Source organism: Lynx rufus, unplaced genomic scaffold, assembly GCF_022079265.1.
Source record: "Lynx rufus isolate CCGP_SWC_20201006 ecotype Redwood Valley unplaced genomic scaffold, mLynRuf1.p SCAF_11, whole genome shotgun sequence".
NCBI classification, from domain to species: domain Eukaryota; kingdom Metazoa; phylum Chordata; class Mammalia; order Carnivora; family Felidae; genus Lynx; species Lynx rufus.
The window spans coordinates 12,995,569-13,016,295 of NW_025814825.1; the positions used below are offsets into that span (position 1 = coordinate 12,995,569).

Consider the following 20,727-nt stretch of genomic DNA (forward strand, 5'->3'; position numbering starts at 1 on the left):
TTCCGTCAGGATCTGATCCGATTTCACCTCGGCCCCCAGCAACCCCTGTGCCCCCTTCCTTACCATCTCTCCCGGTGTCTGTCAGGGAGTGAACTTAGCTCCACGTGAGCTGCAGGGACAGTTCGTTAGGAGGGCACATTTTCTATAAGGAAACCAAGCGCACAGTTTATTTTTCAGCTGCATCAAGTAGCTTCTGGATTCTGAGCACTGTGATTTTTTTAAAAGGAAGTATAATACTAATAACAATAACGGGAAGGGAGTCAGCTCGTGATTTGAGTTGTTCCGAGTGACACGAATTCCACCCTTCTCCCCTCAAAGAGAGTTCCCTCCAGCCTTTAACCTCCTGACTTTGAATTCTTTTTTTAAATTTTTTAAGTTTATTTATTTTTGAGAGAGAGGGTGAGAGCAGCGAGAGAGGGAGACAGAGGCCGCGACGTGGGCTCTGCGCTGACAGCGGCGAGCCCACAGCGGGGCTTGGACTCCCGAACCGTGAGATCGTGGCCTGAGCTGCAGTCGGACGCTCACCCGACTGAGCCACCCGGGCGCCCCCTGACTTTGAATGTTTCACGTGGGCGGGAAGCAGAGAGAAGCGGGCGCGTGAGAGAGAGGTTTGCGGGCTGAGTTTGTGGGGCAGGCGTGCCCGGCAGAACCGTGGACTCACCTGTGCTTCTCCCCCTCAGTATGGCTATGCCCCCAAAGGCTCGTCCGTGGTGTTGTACAGTGACAAGAAGTACAGGAGCCATCAGTTCTTCGTTGCTACCGATTGGCAGGGTGGTATCTACGCTTCCCCGACCATCGCGGGCTCACGGCCTGGAGGCATTAGCGCGGCCTGTTGGGCTGCCTTGATGTACTTCGGTGAGAGTGGCTATGTTGAAGCTACCAAACAGATCATCAAAACCACTCGCTTCCTCAAGTCAGAGTATGTGTGCAAGATCGGGATTCTGCCTCGTCTCTTGCTTTGTCTGCTCGTAGGTTTGAGGCGTCTGCCTGGCTAAGCACCCGTACTCCCAGCCCGTTTACCGTCCTCTGGAGACCGGGGCTTTAGGACAGCAGCTCAGGAGTGTGGTGCTGGCCCGAGAGGATAAGTTCCCTTGCTCTGCTGTGACTTGGAGGGTCAGATCCAGGCTTCGTCTTGAGCCATCGTGTCTCAAAGGACGTGTCAGCAACCGGCAGCTCTTACCAAGGGCTGATAGACAGTTCAGTGCGAACTTGAGCATGTGTCCTAACCATCCGGAGGATGTGTTTAAAATGCAGAATTCTCATTCAGTAGATCTGGAAAGGGAGTCTGAGGGTGTGCGTCTCTAGGAAGTTCCCAGTGGGAACTGAAGCTGCCAGTCTAGGAATCACACGTGGAGAATCGCTAGTGTAGGAAAAGAATTGGGGATGAGGCGGAATGAATGGGGGCGGGGCAAGTGAGGAAATCCAGGGCTGAGCTAAGGCTGGAACTAGGCTGCGTGCTGGCTGACTTACCTGTGCACATATTACCTGCCTGTCTCTGTGGCTCACCCGGGCTGGGGAGGCTTTTGCAGAGTCCTGAAGGTGAATGAAAGTGGCCAGTTAGGCCTGTCTCATTTGAAAGAAGCCTGCGTATACCCAGCTGGTAGACCTGTGTGTTGAGAGCTGCTGTACCATTTCATGCATTAGGCATGACATGTAGGACTTTAAACTGTGGAGATAGATGATTTTGCCAGGATTTTTTTTTTTTTTACTGTGTATTTTTTTTTTAATTTTTTAAATGTTTACTTATTGTTGAGAGAGAGAAAAAAAATGCGAGTGGGGGAGGGGCAGAGAGAGGGAGACAGAATCCGAAGTAGGCTCCAGGCTCCGAGCTATCAGCACAGAGCCTGACGTGGGGCTCGAACCCACGAGGCCCGAGATCATCACCTGAGCTATCGGACACTCAACTGACTGAACCACCCAGGCGCCCCTTAACGTGCATCTTTTATGCCTCAGATGCCTCTCAGGCATATCAGAATTTCGGAGTTGGGCAGATAGGGTAAGAGCCGATGATTCTGACTCATTGGAGCTTGGTGGGATTTGGGCCTTTGAATACTTGTAATGTTTGGGGACCACTGCTCTCAGTCTAGCCACCTGATTTTAGAAGGTGAGAGAGCTGAGGCCCTAAAAGAGTAGATTGTGTTATAGGGGAGACATTGAATGATTAGAGAGGTGATGGCCCGAGGAGTGTATGTGGCTGAACTTCCTTTCTGTTCCTTTTTTTGTTTTCAGGCTGGAAAATATCAAAGGCATCTTTGTTTTTGGGAATCCTCAGTTGTCAGTCATAGCTCTGGGCTCCCGAGATTTTGACATCTACCGACTGTTTAACCTGATGACTGCCAAGGGATGGAACCTGAACCACCTGCAGTTCCCACCCAGGTAAGCTGGAGGAGCCTCTTCCCTTCCTGCGTGCCGTGGCTCCCAAAGAACTTGGGTGGCAAGGTGACCCGAAGCGTAGAGATCGGCTATGAGGCCGGGCACCGCAGTGGCAACTGTAGTAGCTGTAGGATTGCGTCTTGCCATCTGGAATTACTCTGTATCCAGAACAAGACGATTAGTTTTAAAACTAGCAAAATTAGGTGGCAGCCTCTTGAGACCAGTGGCCGGTCATGAGACGCCTCCCCACCGCCCCTGCCGTCTTTCTAGGCTGTGCTGTCTCTACCCGTCTTGTGCACCGCCATCACATGGTGCCTACAAACTGACTGCTTCCCTCAAAACCTCCCTTAGGGCCTCTAATCGTTCAGGCCCGCTGCTCTCTCCTTTAATATGCCTTTGTAATCTAACCTTCCATGATGCTTATAAATAAATAAACACTCCACCACAACGGCAGAGGTCTCTCCTGTGTCTTCTATGTACCCCGATCCCTTTGACTTCGTGGTGCCATTGCCAGTCCTGTGTGGACTCAGTTTATTCCTCTTCACTATCCCTCTGTTCCTCAGTCTCCCTCCAGGGGGAGTTAGAGTTGCTTCTTTGCCTTGAAGTCCTTCAAGACCCCAGCCCTGTGGCCCTGTCCCCATGAAGGTGTATCATCTAAGATGAAAGCATCCCCTTGGTGGTCACGTGGCTCAAGGCCTAGCAGTTGACCGTTTTGGAGGGGAGGGGTGGGACAGAGCTGGCAGCTGTATTCATTCTGTCAGGATGTTCTCGATCATGCTGAGGCATGAAGCCCTCGTGTCAGCCCATGCTCGACAGCCCATGTATTTGATCTCCCTGATTCCCAGGACTGGGAACACTCATCACAAATCACATGAAGAAGCAAGCGATAAATTCCTGTGTGGGGGGCTGCTTTATTTTAGAACTTTTTTCCCCCGAGGTTCATCTCTGTCTGTGTCTGTCTTCTCCCGTAGTATTCATTTCTGCATCACGCTGGTACACACTCGGAAGCGAGTAGCCATACAGTTCCTAAAGGACATCCGGGAGTCTGTCACTCAGATCATGAAGAATCCTAAAGCAAAGACCACAGGAATGGTAGGGACACTTGGGATTTTTTTCTTCCTGTGGAAGTTTAGGTATCCTGGGGGGGTTGGAAGAACCAAGTGACCTCGAGTCTGTTCCTGCCTCTGTTATGTCTCCACAAACCTTATTACTCCAAGCTTATAATCTCTGCCTCACCCGTGTCCAAGGTGTTTGGTCTCAAATGAAGTATGCTATGTAGAAAGCACCTTATAAATTTAAAAGTGCCATACAAAGGCAGGTGGTAGTCCTGTCCCTTTGAAAAGAAAGTTTTGACACAGGAAAGGCAATAGCCTGACTTTTCTGGAATTTTCTACAGCAAATCCCATAGGCTGGTTCCTTTGGGCAGAAAGGCAGACTGGCAAGTACCTGTGAAAAACTGTCTGGGTGGGCATGGAGTGGGGAGAAGAGGGACATGGAAGTCAGGGATGGGAGGAGGGGGAGATCAGAGCCACAGCTTCATCTCCATCCCTGTCCCCCTCATTGCCAGTAATGATCTCTGACTGGATTTGTAGGGTGCGATCTACGGCATGGCCCAGACGACCGTCGACAGGAACCTGGTGGCAGAATTGACCTCAGTCTTCTTGGACAGCCTTTTCAGCACTGACGCTGTAACTCCGAGCAGCCAGATGAACGGTTCTTCGAAACCCCGCTGAGTCTGGACCCTTCGTTGCCCTGAGGGGCTCCTGGCCTTCAGAAGGTTCTGGGGGTGTGGAACAGGCCGCGCACAGTTCGAACATCTGGTCTTGCTCCGTAGATCACGACGAGATGGACCACGAGACGGCTTGATCCTCAGGATTCTTGTTCCTCCTATCATCCTTTTGTGGTTTTGAATGTGGAGATCCCAAAGGAGTCCATTACCTAATTATTTTGCCCTTGCTCTCAAATGTTACCCTAGGAATCGTTTTAGCCATTTCCTTCTCTAACCTTCTAGCTTTCCACTTCACTTCATCATTGTGTGACAGCTCCGACCTGTCCTGATTCCTTAGGGAGGCTGGGGTATGGTTTATGCGATACGAGAGGGTTTTCTTTGTTCTCTCAGGCAGATGGGCGAGGCAGCTCGGAAGCGTCCGTGTGACACGCGTCTCCCCGGGTGGTGTTAGGTGTACTCTAAGCACGCGGCCTTCTCGGCCCTCCTCTTTGAGTAGGTGAGTCGTCCCTCTTAGAGTCGCTTTTAGCACACCTCACTTTATTTTTCCAGGACACAGCTGGACAGGCCGCTGTTCCTGGTTTGCAGGATTGGAGTGGCCAAGCAGATCTGCTCAGTCTATCAAGGCAGGCTCTGGAACGGCCCTCTTTCGTGCTCCAGTCCCTGGTCTGATACTTGGTTGCTGCCGTCTTTGGAGATACGTGTTTGAAGTCATGCTCTCATTGGTTTGCTATTGTTCCCCTGGATTAAGAAGAGAATGTGGTTTCTAGAGAACCCAGGACTTTCCGGCCCTCGTGCTGCCTGTCTGAATTGGCAGTGTTCGGAGCACACCTGTACCCTCCCTCTCCCAGGCTGGTGATGATCGGAAACCAGGGCCCTTTCCCTGCGTCTCTGACTGTCAGAGCAGGATGAGTGCCCAGAGTCACATCTCTGTCGCCAGAGTTGGTGGTCCTCCCCTCCCCACCCCCCACCGTTGTAAGCCATCATGTAGGAGTATGTTCACTTGAAGGAACAGCTCAGAGCACCTTCACGAGTTGCCTTGACTTACCCTAGGTGGGTGCCAGTAGGGTGTGAGAGAGAGCCCCCACGGCAAGGAAAATTTTTCTCCCCATTAGTGTGTTCGTCCTGCCTCTTTCCCTATATTCATCTCGCAAAGGTACTATGGCAGTTTAGCCTCAGGTACTGGACACTTCTCAGCCCTGGCTAGAATGAGACAAACTTGTTAGGATAGGAAAGCATGACGGCAACCGTCAGTTGCGGCCTAGGGCCTGGGATTCCTTCCTAAGACTAGTTGCTCAGGGTGGTGCAGGGACAGGACCAAACCCTGCACCCACTTCCTACCCCCTTCTCCCTTGCATGGGGCCCTGATCTAGGTGGAGCCACTGTCTTCCTATGAAGACGACATATTGTGTGCCTTTTTCTTCACAGTGAGCAGTGGTGGGCTATTCCTGACCCAGGCCCTGGGGGAGGTGCAGCAGTCTTTGAGATTTTTGTTTGGGTAGGGGAGTACTTTAGGATGAGTCAGGAGAAAATCTCCTCTGTTCCATTACCCTTCTCAGGGACTCCTGAACCATTCAGCCTCTTGAGGCTGGTATCCTCTGGCCTCCCTCACTGGGAATACTGGCCAGGAGAGCCAAGACGACCAGACTTCCCCCGCCCCCAGGCCTTTAGCACTGTACTTCCTCCACAATAACTGTGATTAGCTGGCTGTGTCACTGCAGGGCTGGTGTGGTATGTGTTCCTCCTGTCCATTGTGGGTTCCAGGAGAGGTTGGGGCATGTGTGTGTGTGTGTGTGTGTGTGTGTGTGTGTGTGTGTGTGTTAGAGGGAGAGGCTAGGATCCTTTGGACCCGGGGGTCACGTTCCCTCCAGTTACCGAACTGGTGGGCACCCCCCCAAGAGAGGAGCTCTGTGTGAACTGTCTCTTGGGTCTCCGGTGCATTCGTGGCGCTGGACAAACCACCCAGCAGGCACCACTGTGGTCTGTTAGCTGCTAAACTGGAGAAGCACATGCCCTACAGAGCAAGCTGTTGCTTCCAGTGTCTGCAGGCCCCCCTCTTCCGTGACAGCACTGCTGCCCTGGGGGCAGTGGCATTTTTTAAAGGGACCTACTGTAGCCACTTTATGATCATGAGCCTTAGTTTGACTCAACACTTGTGGGCTTTCCATTCTCTGTGTATCTGTGCACATAGTAACACCTAGTCTGGCAGAGGTGGGCAGAAGTCTTCACGATGTCATGTTGCTAGCAGATGTCACATTGGCCTCTGCAGAAACCGTACTGTCTTGTTTCTACATTAAGTACTCGCGTGAATATACTGCCGTGTAACTTTTAATATTACCAGTTTTATACTTGGAAAATGGTACTTGCCTCTTCTAAATCTTTTCTGTATTAACCTCCTTCTTCCCATCTCAATGCTCCCTTCCTAACTGCAGCAATAATATCTTAAAAAGCAATTAATTAAATGTCCCAAATCTTAACTAATGTGGATGGTTGTATTCAATGATTTGGATGCAGGTGGTTGATCCAGGGGGAGGGGGTCGGGCTGGGGCAGTTCTAGAACGGGCTGCTGGTGGGACATCGCCCCCTTGTGGTGAAACGGTTGTGTGTGGCCGCTGATACTCAGGGCCGTAGCCCTGGGCGAGAGCACCTTTGCCGGTGGCTTCTCCAAGAGTGGTGGTCATACCGGTTTTAAGGAGTTCTAGAACTTAGGTCTTTAGCTCCAGGACCTGGGCCCTGCCTTGTGTTTTCTGTCATCTTCATCATTACTTCTGCTGATACCTTAATGATGGATTGAGCCCTCTGAGGTGGGCCCCAGCCAGCTGGGCACTGGCTTCGAGGCCCGCATTTGATTTGGGAGTTGGTGGAACCCCTCAGAATAGCTCTGCACATGTAACCACTGGACACCTTGTTCCGTTACGAATAAGAAGTGAGCAGTCTTTCCAAAGGGTTATTCGGGTCTTGGAGGCTGTCCTTCAGGTAACCCAGTTTCTCAATTCCATTTGGACTTTGTCAGAATCAAGCCAAGGAATGTTGTCTTTGCTACAGTTTTCTGCTAAATGACTTGGTTTCCTGAGCACCTAGTTGCTCTGGGTAAACCCTAGAGAATAAGAGGCCAGGATATGCTTGGTTAGGGGACCTGGCCCATCCAAGAGTTGCTGTTTGAATGCTTACTCCTGCTACTTACTCTGAACCCTTTTGCCTTCCCTGTGGGTTCTTGGTAGCAATGAGCCACTTTTCACTAGACCTGGCAGTGACAGAAGTGATGATGGAGGCCGGATTTGATAGCCACCAGCTACAGCCTGGGTAAGCAAGAGTCAGCTGTTTGAAACCTTTCTTGAGTTGTGAGTCTTAATTGCCTTTTTCTTGGCCTTGCTTTTTCATAATTTCTCCTTAACATCTTCCCATATAACTTCAGTTATTTGCATGAATTTTAGAACAAACATTTATTTCGGAAAAAGTATTGCTTATAGGTCTTTGTCCCACAGAAAAGTCCTTCATATGACTGTAGTGTCCTCCAGGATGGTGTTTTCAACCCCTGACCCCTGAGTAAGCAGAGGCAGGAAGGTGACGTAACGTGTGCTCCATACTTCCATGTCTGGTGGCTTCTGTCCCCTAATCCGCAGTCATCAGATCAGAGCCCACTTAGGAAAAGTTAAGTCAGAAGTGGGGCAGACGGGAGAGCATCTGAATCTCATTGGTTTTGATATTAAGCTTTGCTAAGAACTTGTTGTTGACCTAGGTATTGTTATCTTTAGATCCTGCTAGTACCTCTTACCAACAGTATGCTGATTTCTCAGCCACCAACCTTTCTTTTCTGGCCCTTGTTGCAGGACCAACTCATCCAGGGTAACTGGGTTGTGACACCCTGTTCCAAGGGACTGTGGCATTTGCAAGTCAGCTTAGTATGCCGGCACCTTCAGGCTAGGGGGTCATAGGTGAGGGAGAAGGGCTTCCCCAAATCTTGCATAATGGCATCCGCAAAAGGACATCCATGTGGCATGCGCTGGGGAGAGAGATTACTGTGCTCTGTGGCTCCCACTTCTCCCAGACACAGCACATTATGGGAATATTCTACCCTAGAGTCTCTAGGTTGGAGGACTGGTCTGTAGGAATTGGCTCCTTAGCTGCTCAGGTGGTAAAATAGCCCATCACCTCCTTAAGCTAGGATTTTTGTCCTCTCCCTTATGTAGTAAAAGCAAGTAATTCTTGAGGATTAGAAATCTCCCCATGGGATGGGGCACCAGGGTGGCTTCATTAAGCGTCCGACTCTGGCTCAAGTCATGATCTAGCGGTTCGTGAGTTTGAGCCCCGTGTCGGGCTCTGTGCTGACAGCTCAGAGCCTGGAACCTGCTTCAGATTCTGTTTCTCTCTCTCTCTCTCTCTCTCTCTCCCTCTCTCTCTCCCTCCCTCTCCCCCACCGCCCCACTCATGCTTGCTCTCAAAAATAAACATTAAAAACATTAAAAACAAATCTTCCCATGGGATGTAGACCAGACAGATCATACAGCCTAAGACTGCCTTTTTTTTTTTTTAAATTTTAGTGCAAGTGTGAGTGGGGGAGGGGCAGAGAGAGAGAATCCCAAGCAGCCTCAAGTCAGCACAGAGCCCGACATGGGGCTTGATCCCACAAATGGTGAGAGCATGACCTGAGCCAGGATCAAGAGTTGGACACTTAACCAACTGAGCCACCCAGGCGCCCCACGCAGACTGCCTTCCTAGTCACAGGTCCCACCACGGATAAACACAGTGTCCTACACACCTTTACTTTTATTCATGGTGCCCCCTCAGCCATCTCTGCCTCAAGAATTCCATTCAGGTCTTCGAAGCATAATTTAAATGAAGCCTCCAGAGTCACCCTTGTCAATCGCCTCATGTTTCCTTAGCTCATTTCTTATCCTCGCCTGTAGCACTGACTTCATTCATCCTGCCTAGTGATAGTTAACTGCTTCCTGCTTAATTCCCCTACATGACCGTGAACTCCATGCAGACAGGGTGGCTTGGTCCTACTTTTCCTCCGGTGCCTTCATTGAGTAAGTGCTCTAAATGCCTCTTGACTCCAGTTTGGACTGACCTGTGGAAAACCATGTTCCAGAGCTGAGGCCGAGTGAAACAGTAGTTTTATTTGAGGCATAAAAGCACACGTGTTTCTGTCACATACGATGGGGTTGACTTTAGGGTCCTGGCTTCTGAGTTAAGACTGTGCATCTTAGACACAGCTTCTTGGGAAATGAATCAGAAAAGGAGCAAGACGCAGCCTGGCAAGAAGACCATTACTGTTGTTGGGAAGTCCTACAGAAGGGGAAGATCGTACTCGATTAGCACACGTGTGCCAGAGCGCTGGGGACAAAGAGTGGTCGGCAGTGAGGCTGGCACCTCCTCTTACCACAGCAAGGACTCTCCCCTAAACGGAGGCAGCGGAGTCCACTTGGCAATTCTGGCTGTAGAACATCTCAGGGCTCCCCAGCTCCCTCCCTGGATTCCCAAATCAGTCCCTCCACTTCCCCCAAAGACTTCCACGAGGAAGGGCAGGGCCTATGTCATGGACACTGCTACTTGTTCGATGAAGCTGGCCAGGTTTATGTCCCGTTCTGAAAGGCCTGCACACTCATGGGTGCTCAGGGTGATGTGGACCTGAAACAAAACCAGCGATTAGGGCCCAGCTCATCCGCTGCCTTCGCCAAGAGCAGGAGAGGGTCACGGCTACGGGGCTCAGCCACACCAAGGATTCCAGAACAGCGGCCAGGCACTGCAATCTCTCCTGGGGGCTGCCTTGCCTGCCTGAGAGTCTCTAGCAACAGTGTAAACCCGCCACTCGCACAAGGAGGGCATTGAATGACAGCGTTTGTTTGGCAGGCAGGCCGATCTGTTTGCTGTGCGTGGGTATTAGCTCAAGTTATTACTTTTTCATTCCTCCACACCTCCAGGAGGATTTAAGTCATTTGGAGCTATTAGCAATGAATACGCCCGATTCCCACAGTCTTGCCTTTTGTGGGTTTTGCCGCCTTAATGTCTCCTTACTCTCTACCTCAACCGCAAGTTCTCTCACGAGTGTTTTAATTGGCACCTTCTTTAATTTGTAGTGAGACTGACTGTTTTGCAGGGGTGTTCACGTTCATTCCAGGAACGAGCTGAAAGGACCAGGAGGAGTGGACAGGCAGCCCCTGGGTGGTGAGGCCCCTAGGGAAGCCCAGGGAAGGGCCTTCAGAACAGGCTGGGCTGGACCCAGCAGGCAGGCATCGCTCACCTTGTTGTACACGTTAAACCATTCGGGGTGGTGGTCCAGTTTCTCCGCCTGTAGGGCCACCCTCGTCATGAAGCCAAAAGCCTATGTAGTGAAGTGAGACCCGAGTTAGTGCTCTGAGAGACAGAGGGCTGCTAGGCCCCTTTTCGAGCTGGCGTGAGACCTAGGTGCAGGATGGACCCGCTCCCCACAAGGAGACCCGTCCAGCTTTAGTCACCCCCCTGGCACCCTGCGGCTGGTTCTGCGCCGGAGTTTGAGGCGGTCCTTCCGAAGTGGGAAGAAAGTCTGGTTCCTAGGGCCCCTACCTAACTAGGTGGAAACACCACAGAGATGTTGAGTCCTGGCCAGTCTTTTGGTTATCTACTGAGATGTCTTGTTTCCTACTTGACCCGTTTCCTCTAAGGATTGTTTCTAAAAGTTCCAGGTGTGGAGGGCCCAAGACCCATCTCCCCCCCTCTCCAGTCCCCAAGGATGACACTCCCAAGTCATCCGGACCAGGGTAGTGTCTGAGGGTCTCGGGTAGGAGGGCTTTAAGGGAGAGAACAAGTCCTGGAATGGGACCCCATCGCCCCAGTCTCAGACGCTCTGTCCCACCCGGTGCCATACCCGATTGAAGTCTTTGAAATGGAACTGCTTGAAGATGGCATCACGGCCTTCCAGCTCATTCCACCCCACGGCCCTCAGGTTTGGCAGCAGCTGGTCCCTCTCCTCGGCACTTAGCCTGTGTGCTTTGCCAGCCTAGGAGAGAAAATCAACAGAGGCCCAAGGGCATTTCTTTTTGCGATCCAGGAGAGTGCCCCATCCCTGGGGAAATAAATGTAGCCAGCCTGGGAGGGCTGTTCTAAAGCAATTGACAGGGAGGTGTTGAGGGTGGCGCCCTGCCCTGGAGGTGGGGCCCTGGCTCAGGCACTGATTGTTTCTTAGATTTGGACACTTGTCTCTAAGAACAGAAAATCCTGAGGTGTGATGCAAGTCCCTGGGGTTGAGCAATAGTCCCCCTCACCCCATCCCAAAGCCTGACAGATTCCCCCCTCCCCCTCCCCCCCCCCCCCCCCCCCCCGCACACACACCAAATAGGTCTCTTAAGTTAATGAGACAGATCAAGCCCAGATTCGAATGTACATGACCTTTCAGAAAAAGAGTACCCAGGATTTTCCAAACTGCTTCTGTTCTGGGCTTCATCCAGTTCACCCTATGCCAGTGCTGTTGTTACTCAAGGAAACTGAGGCCTAGAAAGGCAAAATGACCACTGTGCTCCTCCCCCTACTTTCCCCTCAGTCCAAGAGAACACAGGCATTGTTCTCAAAGGGGTTCTGAGTCTGCCTCCTGGGGCTGGGCAGAGGAGCCAGCACCTAAAACACCTTCCAGATGACTCTTAGCCATAGCACAGTTGACATCCACTGGCCCTACCTCCCAGTGGGTATTCATCATGGTCCCATGTAGCCTCTGAGTACCGGCTGCCGGGCCTAGGGGTTTCAGACTCCCACCTTTTCTATTCTGTCAGCTTGGGGAGCCCGAGCCAACAGAGCTCAGTCCCAAAGTGGAAGTAACTTGGCCAAGGGCAACTGGCAAACCTTGGGCCTCATCCTATTTACCTATTGTGCAAAGTGCCCTCAAGGCAGCCCAAACTGGCACAGCCATGGGTGGAACCCTCAGAGACAGAAGGAAGCCAAGGTCAGTTCCACTCCCTAGGAGGATCCAGGCCTGGCACCAGGGATCCCAGAATCGAGACTTCTGAAAAGCACTCCCCCAGGACAGAATACAGAGTGCTAAAGGAGAAGTGAATCAATGAGATCAGGGGAGAGAACGTGAGGGAGGTTAGTTTAGCTTTCCTGAGGCAGCGGGCAGCCGGTAGGCGTGGGCCGAGTTGGCAGGGCCGGTTCAAGCCCCAGTCCTGCCATCCTCCAGCCAGGCGACCCTGTGGCCCTCACCTCCCTTGGCTTCAAGGGCAGAAGGGGCCAAGAACTTCCACTGTCAGATCAGCAAGAGGAGCCAGTGGGACACTTTTAGTAGACTCCACTGTTACCAAGGGCACGGCACCTGCATTTATAAAAGGAGGCTCCTGGGGCTGGCAGGCCTGATGGGCCTCTCCGGTGTGGGGGGAGATCCGGAAAAGGATTGCAGCCTCCTCGAGGTCCATCTGTCTCTGCCTCCTGAAAACACTTGTTTTCTCTGGACTGACCTGGCTTCGTCAGGCTCCTTTCCTCAGCTCTGAGAGATCTGCATCCAGCGCCCCACCCCTGCTCCCTTCCCAGAGCTGGCCCTTTCTCAGTGGCTGATAAGCCTGGTCCACGTATCCAGGCAACTGGCTTAACTGATGTCAGCCCTGGCATCAGAACCCACTGCTTAGTTCTTTGGCCCAGAAATAAGTGGATGGGTACCCTTGTCCCCTGGGAGGCACCCCTTCCTCGAGAGTCTTCTGGGGACCCCCAAGTGTCACAGCCTGGGGCTGAAATGACAAGCTCCTCCCAGATCTGGGATCGGGTGGGGGGAAGGGGCAGTGTTTGCTCGGTAAATCACAGGTCAGGCCTGGCCTCTGCCTTGTGGGGGAGTGTGCTGTCGGGTTACTGATTACCCACCCTGCCCTGCATCTTTGGGGCCTCAGTGCACCACACAATCAGCCTCACTCCCCACCGCCCCTCCCTCCAAGCCACAGCTTTCCAAATGCCCTCTCAGCTGTTACCACAGTCCCCCCTGCTCCGGAGGCTTTGGGACCACAAAGGGGCTGTTTAGTAAAGCTTCCCCAGGCTAGGCTCTCCTCCCCTGCCAGGGCCCACCTTCACCTGCCCAAGGGTGGAGGTGTTGACGCAGAGCTGAGCACAGGGCCAGGGCCCTCCTGGGGGGAAACCCAGCCTGGAGGAGGGCTGATCCTGAGCAATCAGGTCCCTATTGCTGAGCACAGTCCTGGAGCTAGGCACCAGGGGCTGGCTCTGAGGCCAGGGGGCAGCACAGGGTGCACAGAGGGCTTGGCCGGACCCTGTGCCAAAAGTGCACGAGAGAAAGGCGGTAAACAGGCGCGCAGAACACAGAACCAGCCTCCCTCCTTCTCACACTCAGACACTCAGACGCCCCCCTTCCCTCAATACGGAAGAGGACTGGCGACCGAGGGGGAAGAGGTCTGCGGGCTCACTAGATGCCTCTCCCCACTCCCCACTGACCGCCCTGGAACCACCGCCCAAGCCCCGCCCGCGGCAGCGAGGGGGCCGGGTTATACGGGCCTGGGAGCAGGACCAGGCCTGGGCTCCCGCCTCGCTGTCACACGGACCCGCCACCGCCCCTCTCCCGGTCTCGGCTCACCCTGGGACACTACAAGGGGTGCGGGCGGCCGCGGGGCGGACACCCCGGCTCTCCGAGCCCGCGCGCGGCCAGCGGGCGCAGAGCTCGCAGGCACCGTACTCCACCCTCGTCGCCCCCCGCCACGCCCCCGCGGTCGGACCCTTTCCTCTCCTCCGCCCTCCCGCGCGCCCCGGCCCCCACGGGCGGCGGGCGCGCGACCCCCTCACCATGGCGGGCGCGACGCAGGTGCGGACGCGGCCGAGCGGCAGGTGGCGGCGGGGCGACAGGGCGGCGCCGGGCGCTCGGGGCAGCGGGCGGGGCGGGACCGCGAGGGCCCGCCCACCGGTAATCGTTAACTCGGCCGAGGTCCGCGCTGGGCCTCTGCCCCGTTCCAGCACTTTCTTCAGGGCTCTAGTCACCGGGAGCTCAGGGACTGAGAACGTGGGGCTCTAGGCGCGGACTTCTGCGTTTGGATCGCTCTGTGCCACTTAACCAGCCCTGTCACTCTGGGCGCGAGATTACCTTTCCTTTTTTTAAAGACAACTGATTGAGGTATTGACCTACAAGAAACTGCACGTAACCAAAGGGTACAGTTTGCTGCGTTTTGAGGTATGTGTGCTCTCGTGCAAGCATCGCTGCAACCAAGTTCATGAACATATATACATCATGCCTACAAGTTTCCCCCTTTCTCAGCCATTGATCTGCTTCTGGTCACAATATGTTAGGTTGCATTTCCTAGAATTTTATGTGGATGGAAATCATACAGTACATACACTTGTGTCTGGCTTCTTATCTCTCAGCATAATTACTTTGAGGTTCACCCATGTGGTTGCGTGTATCAATAGTTTCTTCCTTTCTATGGCCAAGTAAAATTTATTTTATCGTATGATATCGTATGGATATACCACAATTTGTTCATCCGTTCTCTTGTTGATGGGATTTGGGTTGTGGGCAGTTTTTCACTATAACGAATAAAGCTGCTGTGAACATTTCCATCCAAGTCTGTATACATGCATGGTTTCATTTTTCTTGAGTAAATGTCCAGGAGTGGAATGACTAGGTCATATGGCAGACGTGTTCATAAGCTTGTTAGGAAACTGCCAGACTGCTTTCCAAAGCGGTTGTACTGTTTTAGGTCCCACCAGCAGTGTCTCAGAGTTCTAGTTTCCCTATGATGAGGAAAACAAAGGCAAGAGAAATGCAGCTTAAATTATGTCTGCGTACAGCTTGCAGCCCACGGATAGACACCTGAAACATGCAGAGTGTGATGTTGCTCAAGGCACTCATGGCTGCCTTACTGCATTGATGTTGTTTTATTAAAGACTAAAAGTAACCTTATCTTAATAGCAGCCAGCCCCTCAAGGTCCTGAAAGCCTTGCTTCCAAATTCCTTAGAGACTTACACTATCCCTACCCCCACTAACCTAAGAGTATATAAGCAGTCACTCCTCACAACCCCAGTGCAGCTCTTTCTGCCCCCCGGGTCCTGTTGGTCCTGTCCCTGTGCTGTAATAAAATCACCTTTTTGCACCAAAGATGTCTCAAGAATTCTTTCTTAGCTGTTTGCTCACAAACCCTCGCAGATGCACCAATGCTTATTATGGTCAATTTTTTTTTTAAGTTTATTCATTTTTACAGAGAGACAGAGGGAGAGAGAGCATTTGCACACTCATGAGTGGGAGAGGGGCAGAGAAAGAGAGAGAGAGAGAATCCCAGGCAGGCCCCAAGCTCAGCGTGGAGCCTATCCCGAGGCTCGACCTCAGGACTACAAGATCCTGACCCGAGTCGAGATCAAGAGTCAGGCACCTAACTGACTGAGCCACGCAGGAGCCCCAGTGGTCAGTGTTTTAAATTTTAGTCATTCTAATTGGTGTGTAATGGTATCTCATTGTGGTTTTCCTTTGAGTTTCTGTAATGGCTAAAGATATTGAACACCTTTTCATGTGTTTATTTGCCATTGGTAAATCTGCTGAATTGCCTGTTCAAATTTCTTGCCCTTTTTGTTTATTTGTTTGTTTGTTTGTTTTTGAGTTGTTTGTTTTCTTACTGGGTTTTGAGGGTTCTTTATTCTGGATATGAACACTTTATCAGAGATCTGGCTTGCCATTTTTTAAAAATGTTATATATGTTTTTATTATATATATAATACAAACATGTTATGTAAACATGTACTAAACTTGTACTAATACAAGTATATGTTCATATGCCAATTCCCAGAACTAACGACAACTATTTTAATCTACCTACTTTTGTGCTTTCTTTTTAATTTTTTTCTAAGGGAACATAGTGCGTATTCAATTATTTTAAATGCTCAGTCTAATATACTAACCATATTTTTAAAAAAAATTGTTTATTTTTAAATTTACATCCCTGTTAGCATATAGTGCACCAATGATTTCAGGAGTAGATTCCTCAATGCCCCTTACCCATTTAGCCCATCCCCCCTCCCACAACCCCTCCAGTAACCCTCTGTTTGTTTTCCATATTTAAGAGTTTCTTATGTTTTGTCCCCCTCCCTGTTTTTGTATTCTTTTTGCTTCCCTTCCCTTATGTTCATCTGTTTTGTATCTTAAAGTCCTCCTATGAGTGAAGTCATATGATATTTGTCTTTCTCTAATTTCACTTAGCATAATACCCTCCAGTTCCATCCACATAATTGCAAATGGCAAGATTTCATTCTTTTTAATTGCCGAGTAATACTCCATTGTGTATATATATATATATATATATATATATATATATATACCACATCTTCTTTATCCATTCATCTGTCAATGGACATTTGGGCTCTTTCCATACTTTAGCTATTGTTGATAGTGCTGCTATAAACATTGGGGTGCATGTGCCCCTTCGAAACAGCATGCCTGTATCTCTTGGGTAAATAGCTAGTAGGGCAATTGCCAGGTCGTAGGGTAGTTCTATTTTTAATTTTTTGAGGAACCTCCGTACTGTTTTCCAGAGTGGCTGCAACAGTTTGCATTCCCATCAGCAGTGCAGAAGAGATCCTCTTTCTCTGCATCCTTGCCAACATCTGTTGTTGCCTGAGTTGTTCATGTTAGCCATTCTGACAGGTGTGAGGTTGTATCTCATTGTAGTTTTGATTTGTGTTTCCATGATGATGAGTGACGTTGAGCATTTTTTCATGTGTCAGTTGGCCATCTGGATGTCTTCTTTGGAGAAGTGTCTATTCATGTCTTTTGCCCATTTCTTCACTGTATTATTTGGTTTTTGGGTGTTGAGTTTGAGAAGTTCTTTATAGATTTTGGATACTAGCACTTTATCTGATATGTCATTTGCAAATATCTTCTCCCATTCTGTAGGTTGCCTTTTAGTTTTGTTGATTGTTTCCTTCGCTGTGCAGAAGCTTTTTATCTTGTTGAGGTCCCAATAGTTCATTTTTGCTTTTGTTTCCCTTGCCTCCAGAGACGTGTTGAGTAAGAAGTTGCTGCAGCCAAGGTCAAAGAGGTTTTTGCCTGTTTTCTCCTCGAGGATTTTGATGGCTTCCTGTCTTCCATTGAGGTCTTTCATCCATTTTGAGTTTATTTTTGTGTATGGTGTAAGAAAGTGGTCCAGGTTCATTCTTCTGCATGTCGCTGTCCAGTTTTCCCAGTACCGTTTGCTGAAGAGACTGTCTTTATTCCACTGAATATTCTTTCCTGCTTTGTCAAAGACTAGTTGGCCATACGTTTGTGAGTCCATTTCTGGGTTCTCTATTCTGTTCCATTGATCTGAGCGGCTGTTTTTGTGCCAGTACCGTACTGTCTTGATGAATACAGCTTTGTAATACAGCTTGAAGTCTGGGATTGTGATGCTTCCAGCTTTGGTTTTCTTTTTCAAGGTTGCTTTGGCTATTCAGGATCTTTTCTGGTCCCATACAAATTTTAGGATTGTTCTAGTTATGTGAAGAATGCTGGTGTTATTGTGATAGGTATTGCATTGAATATGTAGATTGCTTTGGGTAGTATTGATATTTTTTTTTAATTTTTTTTAACTTTTATTTATTTTTGAGACAGAGAGAGACAGAGCATGAACGGGGGAGGGGCAGAGAGAGAGGGAGACACAGGATCGGAAGCAGGCATCCAGGCTCTGAGCCATCAGCCCAGAGCCCGACGCAGGGCTCGAACTCACAGACCGCGAGATCGTGACCTGGGCCGAAGTCGGCCGCTTAACCGACTGAGCCACCCAGGCGCCCCGGTAGTATTGATATTTTAACAATATTTCTTCTTCCTATCCAGGAGCATGGAATGTTTTTCCATTGTTTCGTAAGCTTTCTATAGTTTTCAGTGTATAGATTTTTTCACCTCGTTGGTTAGATTTATTCCTAGGTATTTGATAGGTTTTGGTGCAGTTGTAAATGGGATAGATTCCTTGATTTCTCTTTCTGTTGCTTCATTATTGGTGTATAGGAATGCAACCAATTTCTGTGCATTGAGTCTATATCCTGCGACTTAGCTGAAATCATGGATCAGTTCTAGCAGTTTTTTGGCGGAATTTTTTGGGTTTTCCATATAGAGTATCATGTCATCTGTGAAGAGTGAAAGTCTGACTTCCTTCTGGTCGATTTGGATGCCTTTTATTCCTTTGTGTTGTCTGATTGCTGAGGCTAGGACTTCCAATACTACGTTGAATAACAGTGACTAGAGTGGACATCCCTGTCGTGTTCCTGACCTTAGGGGGAAGGCTCTCAGGTTTTTCCCTTTTGAGGATGACATTAACATTGGGTCTTTCATATATGACTTTTAAGATCTTGAGGTATGATCTTTCTATCCCTACTTTCTTGAGGGTTTTTATCAAGAAAGATGCTATATTTTCTCAAATGCTTTCTCTGCATCTACTGAAAGGATCGTCTGGTTTTTGTCCTTTCTGTTGATGTGATGAATCATATTGAATGTTTTGTGGATATGCCAGTTTTTAATTTGCGCTCCACACTGTCTTTCAAAGAGAAAATGCTCTTAATTATGATGAATTCCAATTTATCAAATGTTTCTTTTATGGATTAGTTTTTTTGGTGCTGCAACTAAGAAATCTTTACCTAACCCAATGTCACAAAGATTTTTCTGGTATGTTTCCTTTTTGTGATGTTTTCTCCCATGTTTTATAGTTTTTGGTTTTGCATTTAGGTCTATGATCCATTTCGAGTTGATTTTTCCTGTGCTTTGAGTTATAAATCCGAATTCACTTTTTGCATATGAATATTCAATTCTTCCTTTCTCCACGGAATTGCTTTTATACCTTTGTGAAAACTCAGTTGAAGGTATATGTGTGGTTTACTTATAACTGACCTATACGTGTGGACTCTATCCTGTTCCATTGATCTGTTTGTCCATCTTTTAAAAAAATTATTTTTTTTAACATTTATTCGTTTTTGAGAGACAGAGACACTGAGTATGTGTGGGAGAGGAACAGAGAGAGGGAGACACAGAATCCGCAGCCGTCTCCAGGCTCTGAGCTGTCAGCACAGAGCCCAACGCGGGGCTTGAACCCACGAACAGTGAGATCGTGACCTGAGCCACAGTCGGGCGCTCAACCGACTGAGCCACCCAGGCGCCCCCAACTGTAGGTATTTTTAATTTTTGTAAATGGATCGCTGTGCCATATCTCATTCGGTTTCTTCCACCCATGTCTGCTATCTGTGTACTTGGTCTGTAGCTTCTAACTGCTGCTGAGTGTCCCAAGTTATCCTTCTTCCAGGGAGGGACACACAGGTAGCTTCCGGCTCCCTGCTCCCACCACCACCACTACCATTCCCCCCACCCCCGGCATGTGAGTGTGCAACACACACATAGCAAAACAACAAAGAATGATGTCGCAGTCGGCACCTCTTCCAACCCTATGGCTCCCCGGCTTCTGGGGAGTTAGGCAATTTAAATATCAATGTCAATATATAAATATGTAAATATATATACATATATAAATACAAATATATAAATATGTAGCCTATAAATCCAGCAATTCCCTCATGGGTATGTATCGCAAAATAGCTTCCGATGCTCTGGACAATGGCCATGCTGGTCCTTATGTCACACGCATCGTGTGAGGGTTCCTATCACACCTAAGTCTACACTGGACACTCTCCAGCTTTTTAATTTCTGCCAAGTGAATCAGTATAAGCTGATAGCTCACTGCTTTACTTTGTGTTTTTCTGATTACTAAGGATTCTGAGCCCCTCTTCATATGTTTGTTAGCACTTGGGGCTTATGGCTTGTCAATTACCTTTTTTTTTTTTATTTTAAAGATTTTTTTTTATCTTTAAGTAATCTCTGCACCAACGTGGATCTCGAACTCACAACCCGGAGATCAAGAGTCGCATGCTCCACAGACTGAGCCAGCCAGGCCCCCCCCCCTTCCGTAAATTACCTTTTAATAGTCTTCCCATTTTTATTTATTTATTTATTTATTTATTTTTAAATTTTTTTTAATGTTTATTTATTTTTGAGACAGAGAGACAGAGCATGAACGGGGGAGGGTCAGAGAGAGAGGGAGACACAGAATTTGAAACAGGCTCCAGGCTCCGAGCAGTCAGCACAGAGCCCGACGCGGGGCTCGAACTCACAGACCGTGAGATCATGACCTGAGCCGAAGTCGGCCGCTTAACCGACTGAGCCACCCAGGCGCCCCAAGTCTTCCCATTTTTAAAAGAGTTTACAGTGTTCTCTCTCTTTTTTTTTTTTTTAGTTGATTTGCAAGAGTTTATATCTAGACACTAATCGCTTTGTCCACTTTCGATATTGCAAATATGTCCTCCCGTTTGGCCATCGGCATACTAACTTCTTCCGTGGTGTCCTTTGTTGGGAGAAATTTTGTGTTTTGGTGTACTAGGCTTGTCCCTTTTTTTTTCTCTGCCTTATAACTTTGTGCCTTTGAAGATTTATCTGATAATTTCCCTGCCATGACAATATTCTTCCTTTTCTTTTGTTAACTCTATGGTTAGATAAATGTAAGACCTAAATGTAAAAGGTCCCCTTTTATATGCAGTGTTAGGCAGGATGTTAGCTAGTCTCCAAAGACCACATCCAATGGACCTTGACTGTCCGTGTTCATGCCTCGTGGCTTCTGCTCATCATCTGCCAGTGTGGGACTGGGGCTCCGTGGCCGTCCAGACCTTCAGATGA

General features: G+C 49.3%; 2 protein-coding genes across 3 annotated transcripts in view; one reads left to right on the forward strand and one right to left on the reverse strand.

Annotated features, from left to right (window-relative positions):
* SGPL1 (sphingosine-1-phosphate lyase 1) overlaps window positions 1-6,576 on the forward strand; it is a 59,239-nt gene extending 52,663 nt beyond the window's left edge. For both annotated transcript variants that reach the window (XM_047072887.1, XM_047072888.1), the window contains exons 12-15: window positions 681-919; window positions 2,230-2,376; window positions 3,345-3,465; window positions 3,966-6,576. In XM_047072887.1, the coding sequence (XP_046928843.1) occupies window positions 681-919; window positions 2,230-2,376; window positions 3,345-3,465; window positions 3,966-4,106 (648 nt within the window). In that variant the 3' untranslated portion in view covers window positions 4,107-6,576. The remainder of the gene's footprint in view (window positions 1-680; window positions 920-2,229; window positions 2,377-3,344; window positions 3,466-3,965) is intronic.
* Window positions 6,577-9,199: 2,623 nt separating this feature from the next.
* Window positions 9,200-13,898, reverse strand: PCBD1 (pterin-4 alpha-carbinolamine dehydratase 1). Its single transcript, XM_047072889.1, has 4 exons — window positions 13,844-13,898; window positions 10,947-11,078; window positions 10,344-10,424; window positions 9,200-9,730 (listed from the first exon to the last, which is right to left on the reverse strand). Exons 1-4 carry the CDS (start codon window positions 13,844-13,846, stop codon window positions 9,632-9,634), a joined length of 315 nt encoding a protein of 104 aa, XP_046928845.1. The 5' UTR covers window positions 13,847-13,898; the 3' UTR covers window positions 9,200-9,631.
* Window positions 13,899-20,727: the final 6,829 nt, after the last annotated feature.

Coding starts and splice junctions, on each gene's coding strand:
- PCBD1 (XM_047072889.1), bottom strand. Junction 10,425..10,946: donor ATTTCAAAGACTTCAATCGG/GTATGGCACCGG, acceptor TTCACTACATAG/GCTTTTGGCTTCATGACGAG. Junction 9,731..10,343: donor GGTTTAACGTGTACAACAAG/GTGAGCGATGCC, acceptor GTTTTGTTTCAG/GTCCACATCACCCTGAGCAC.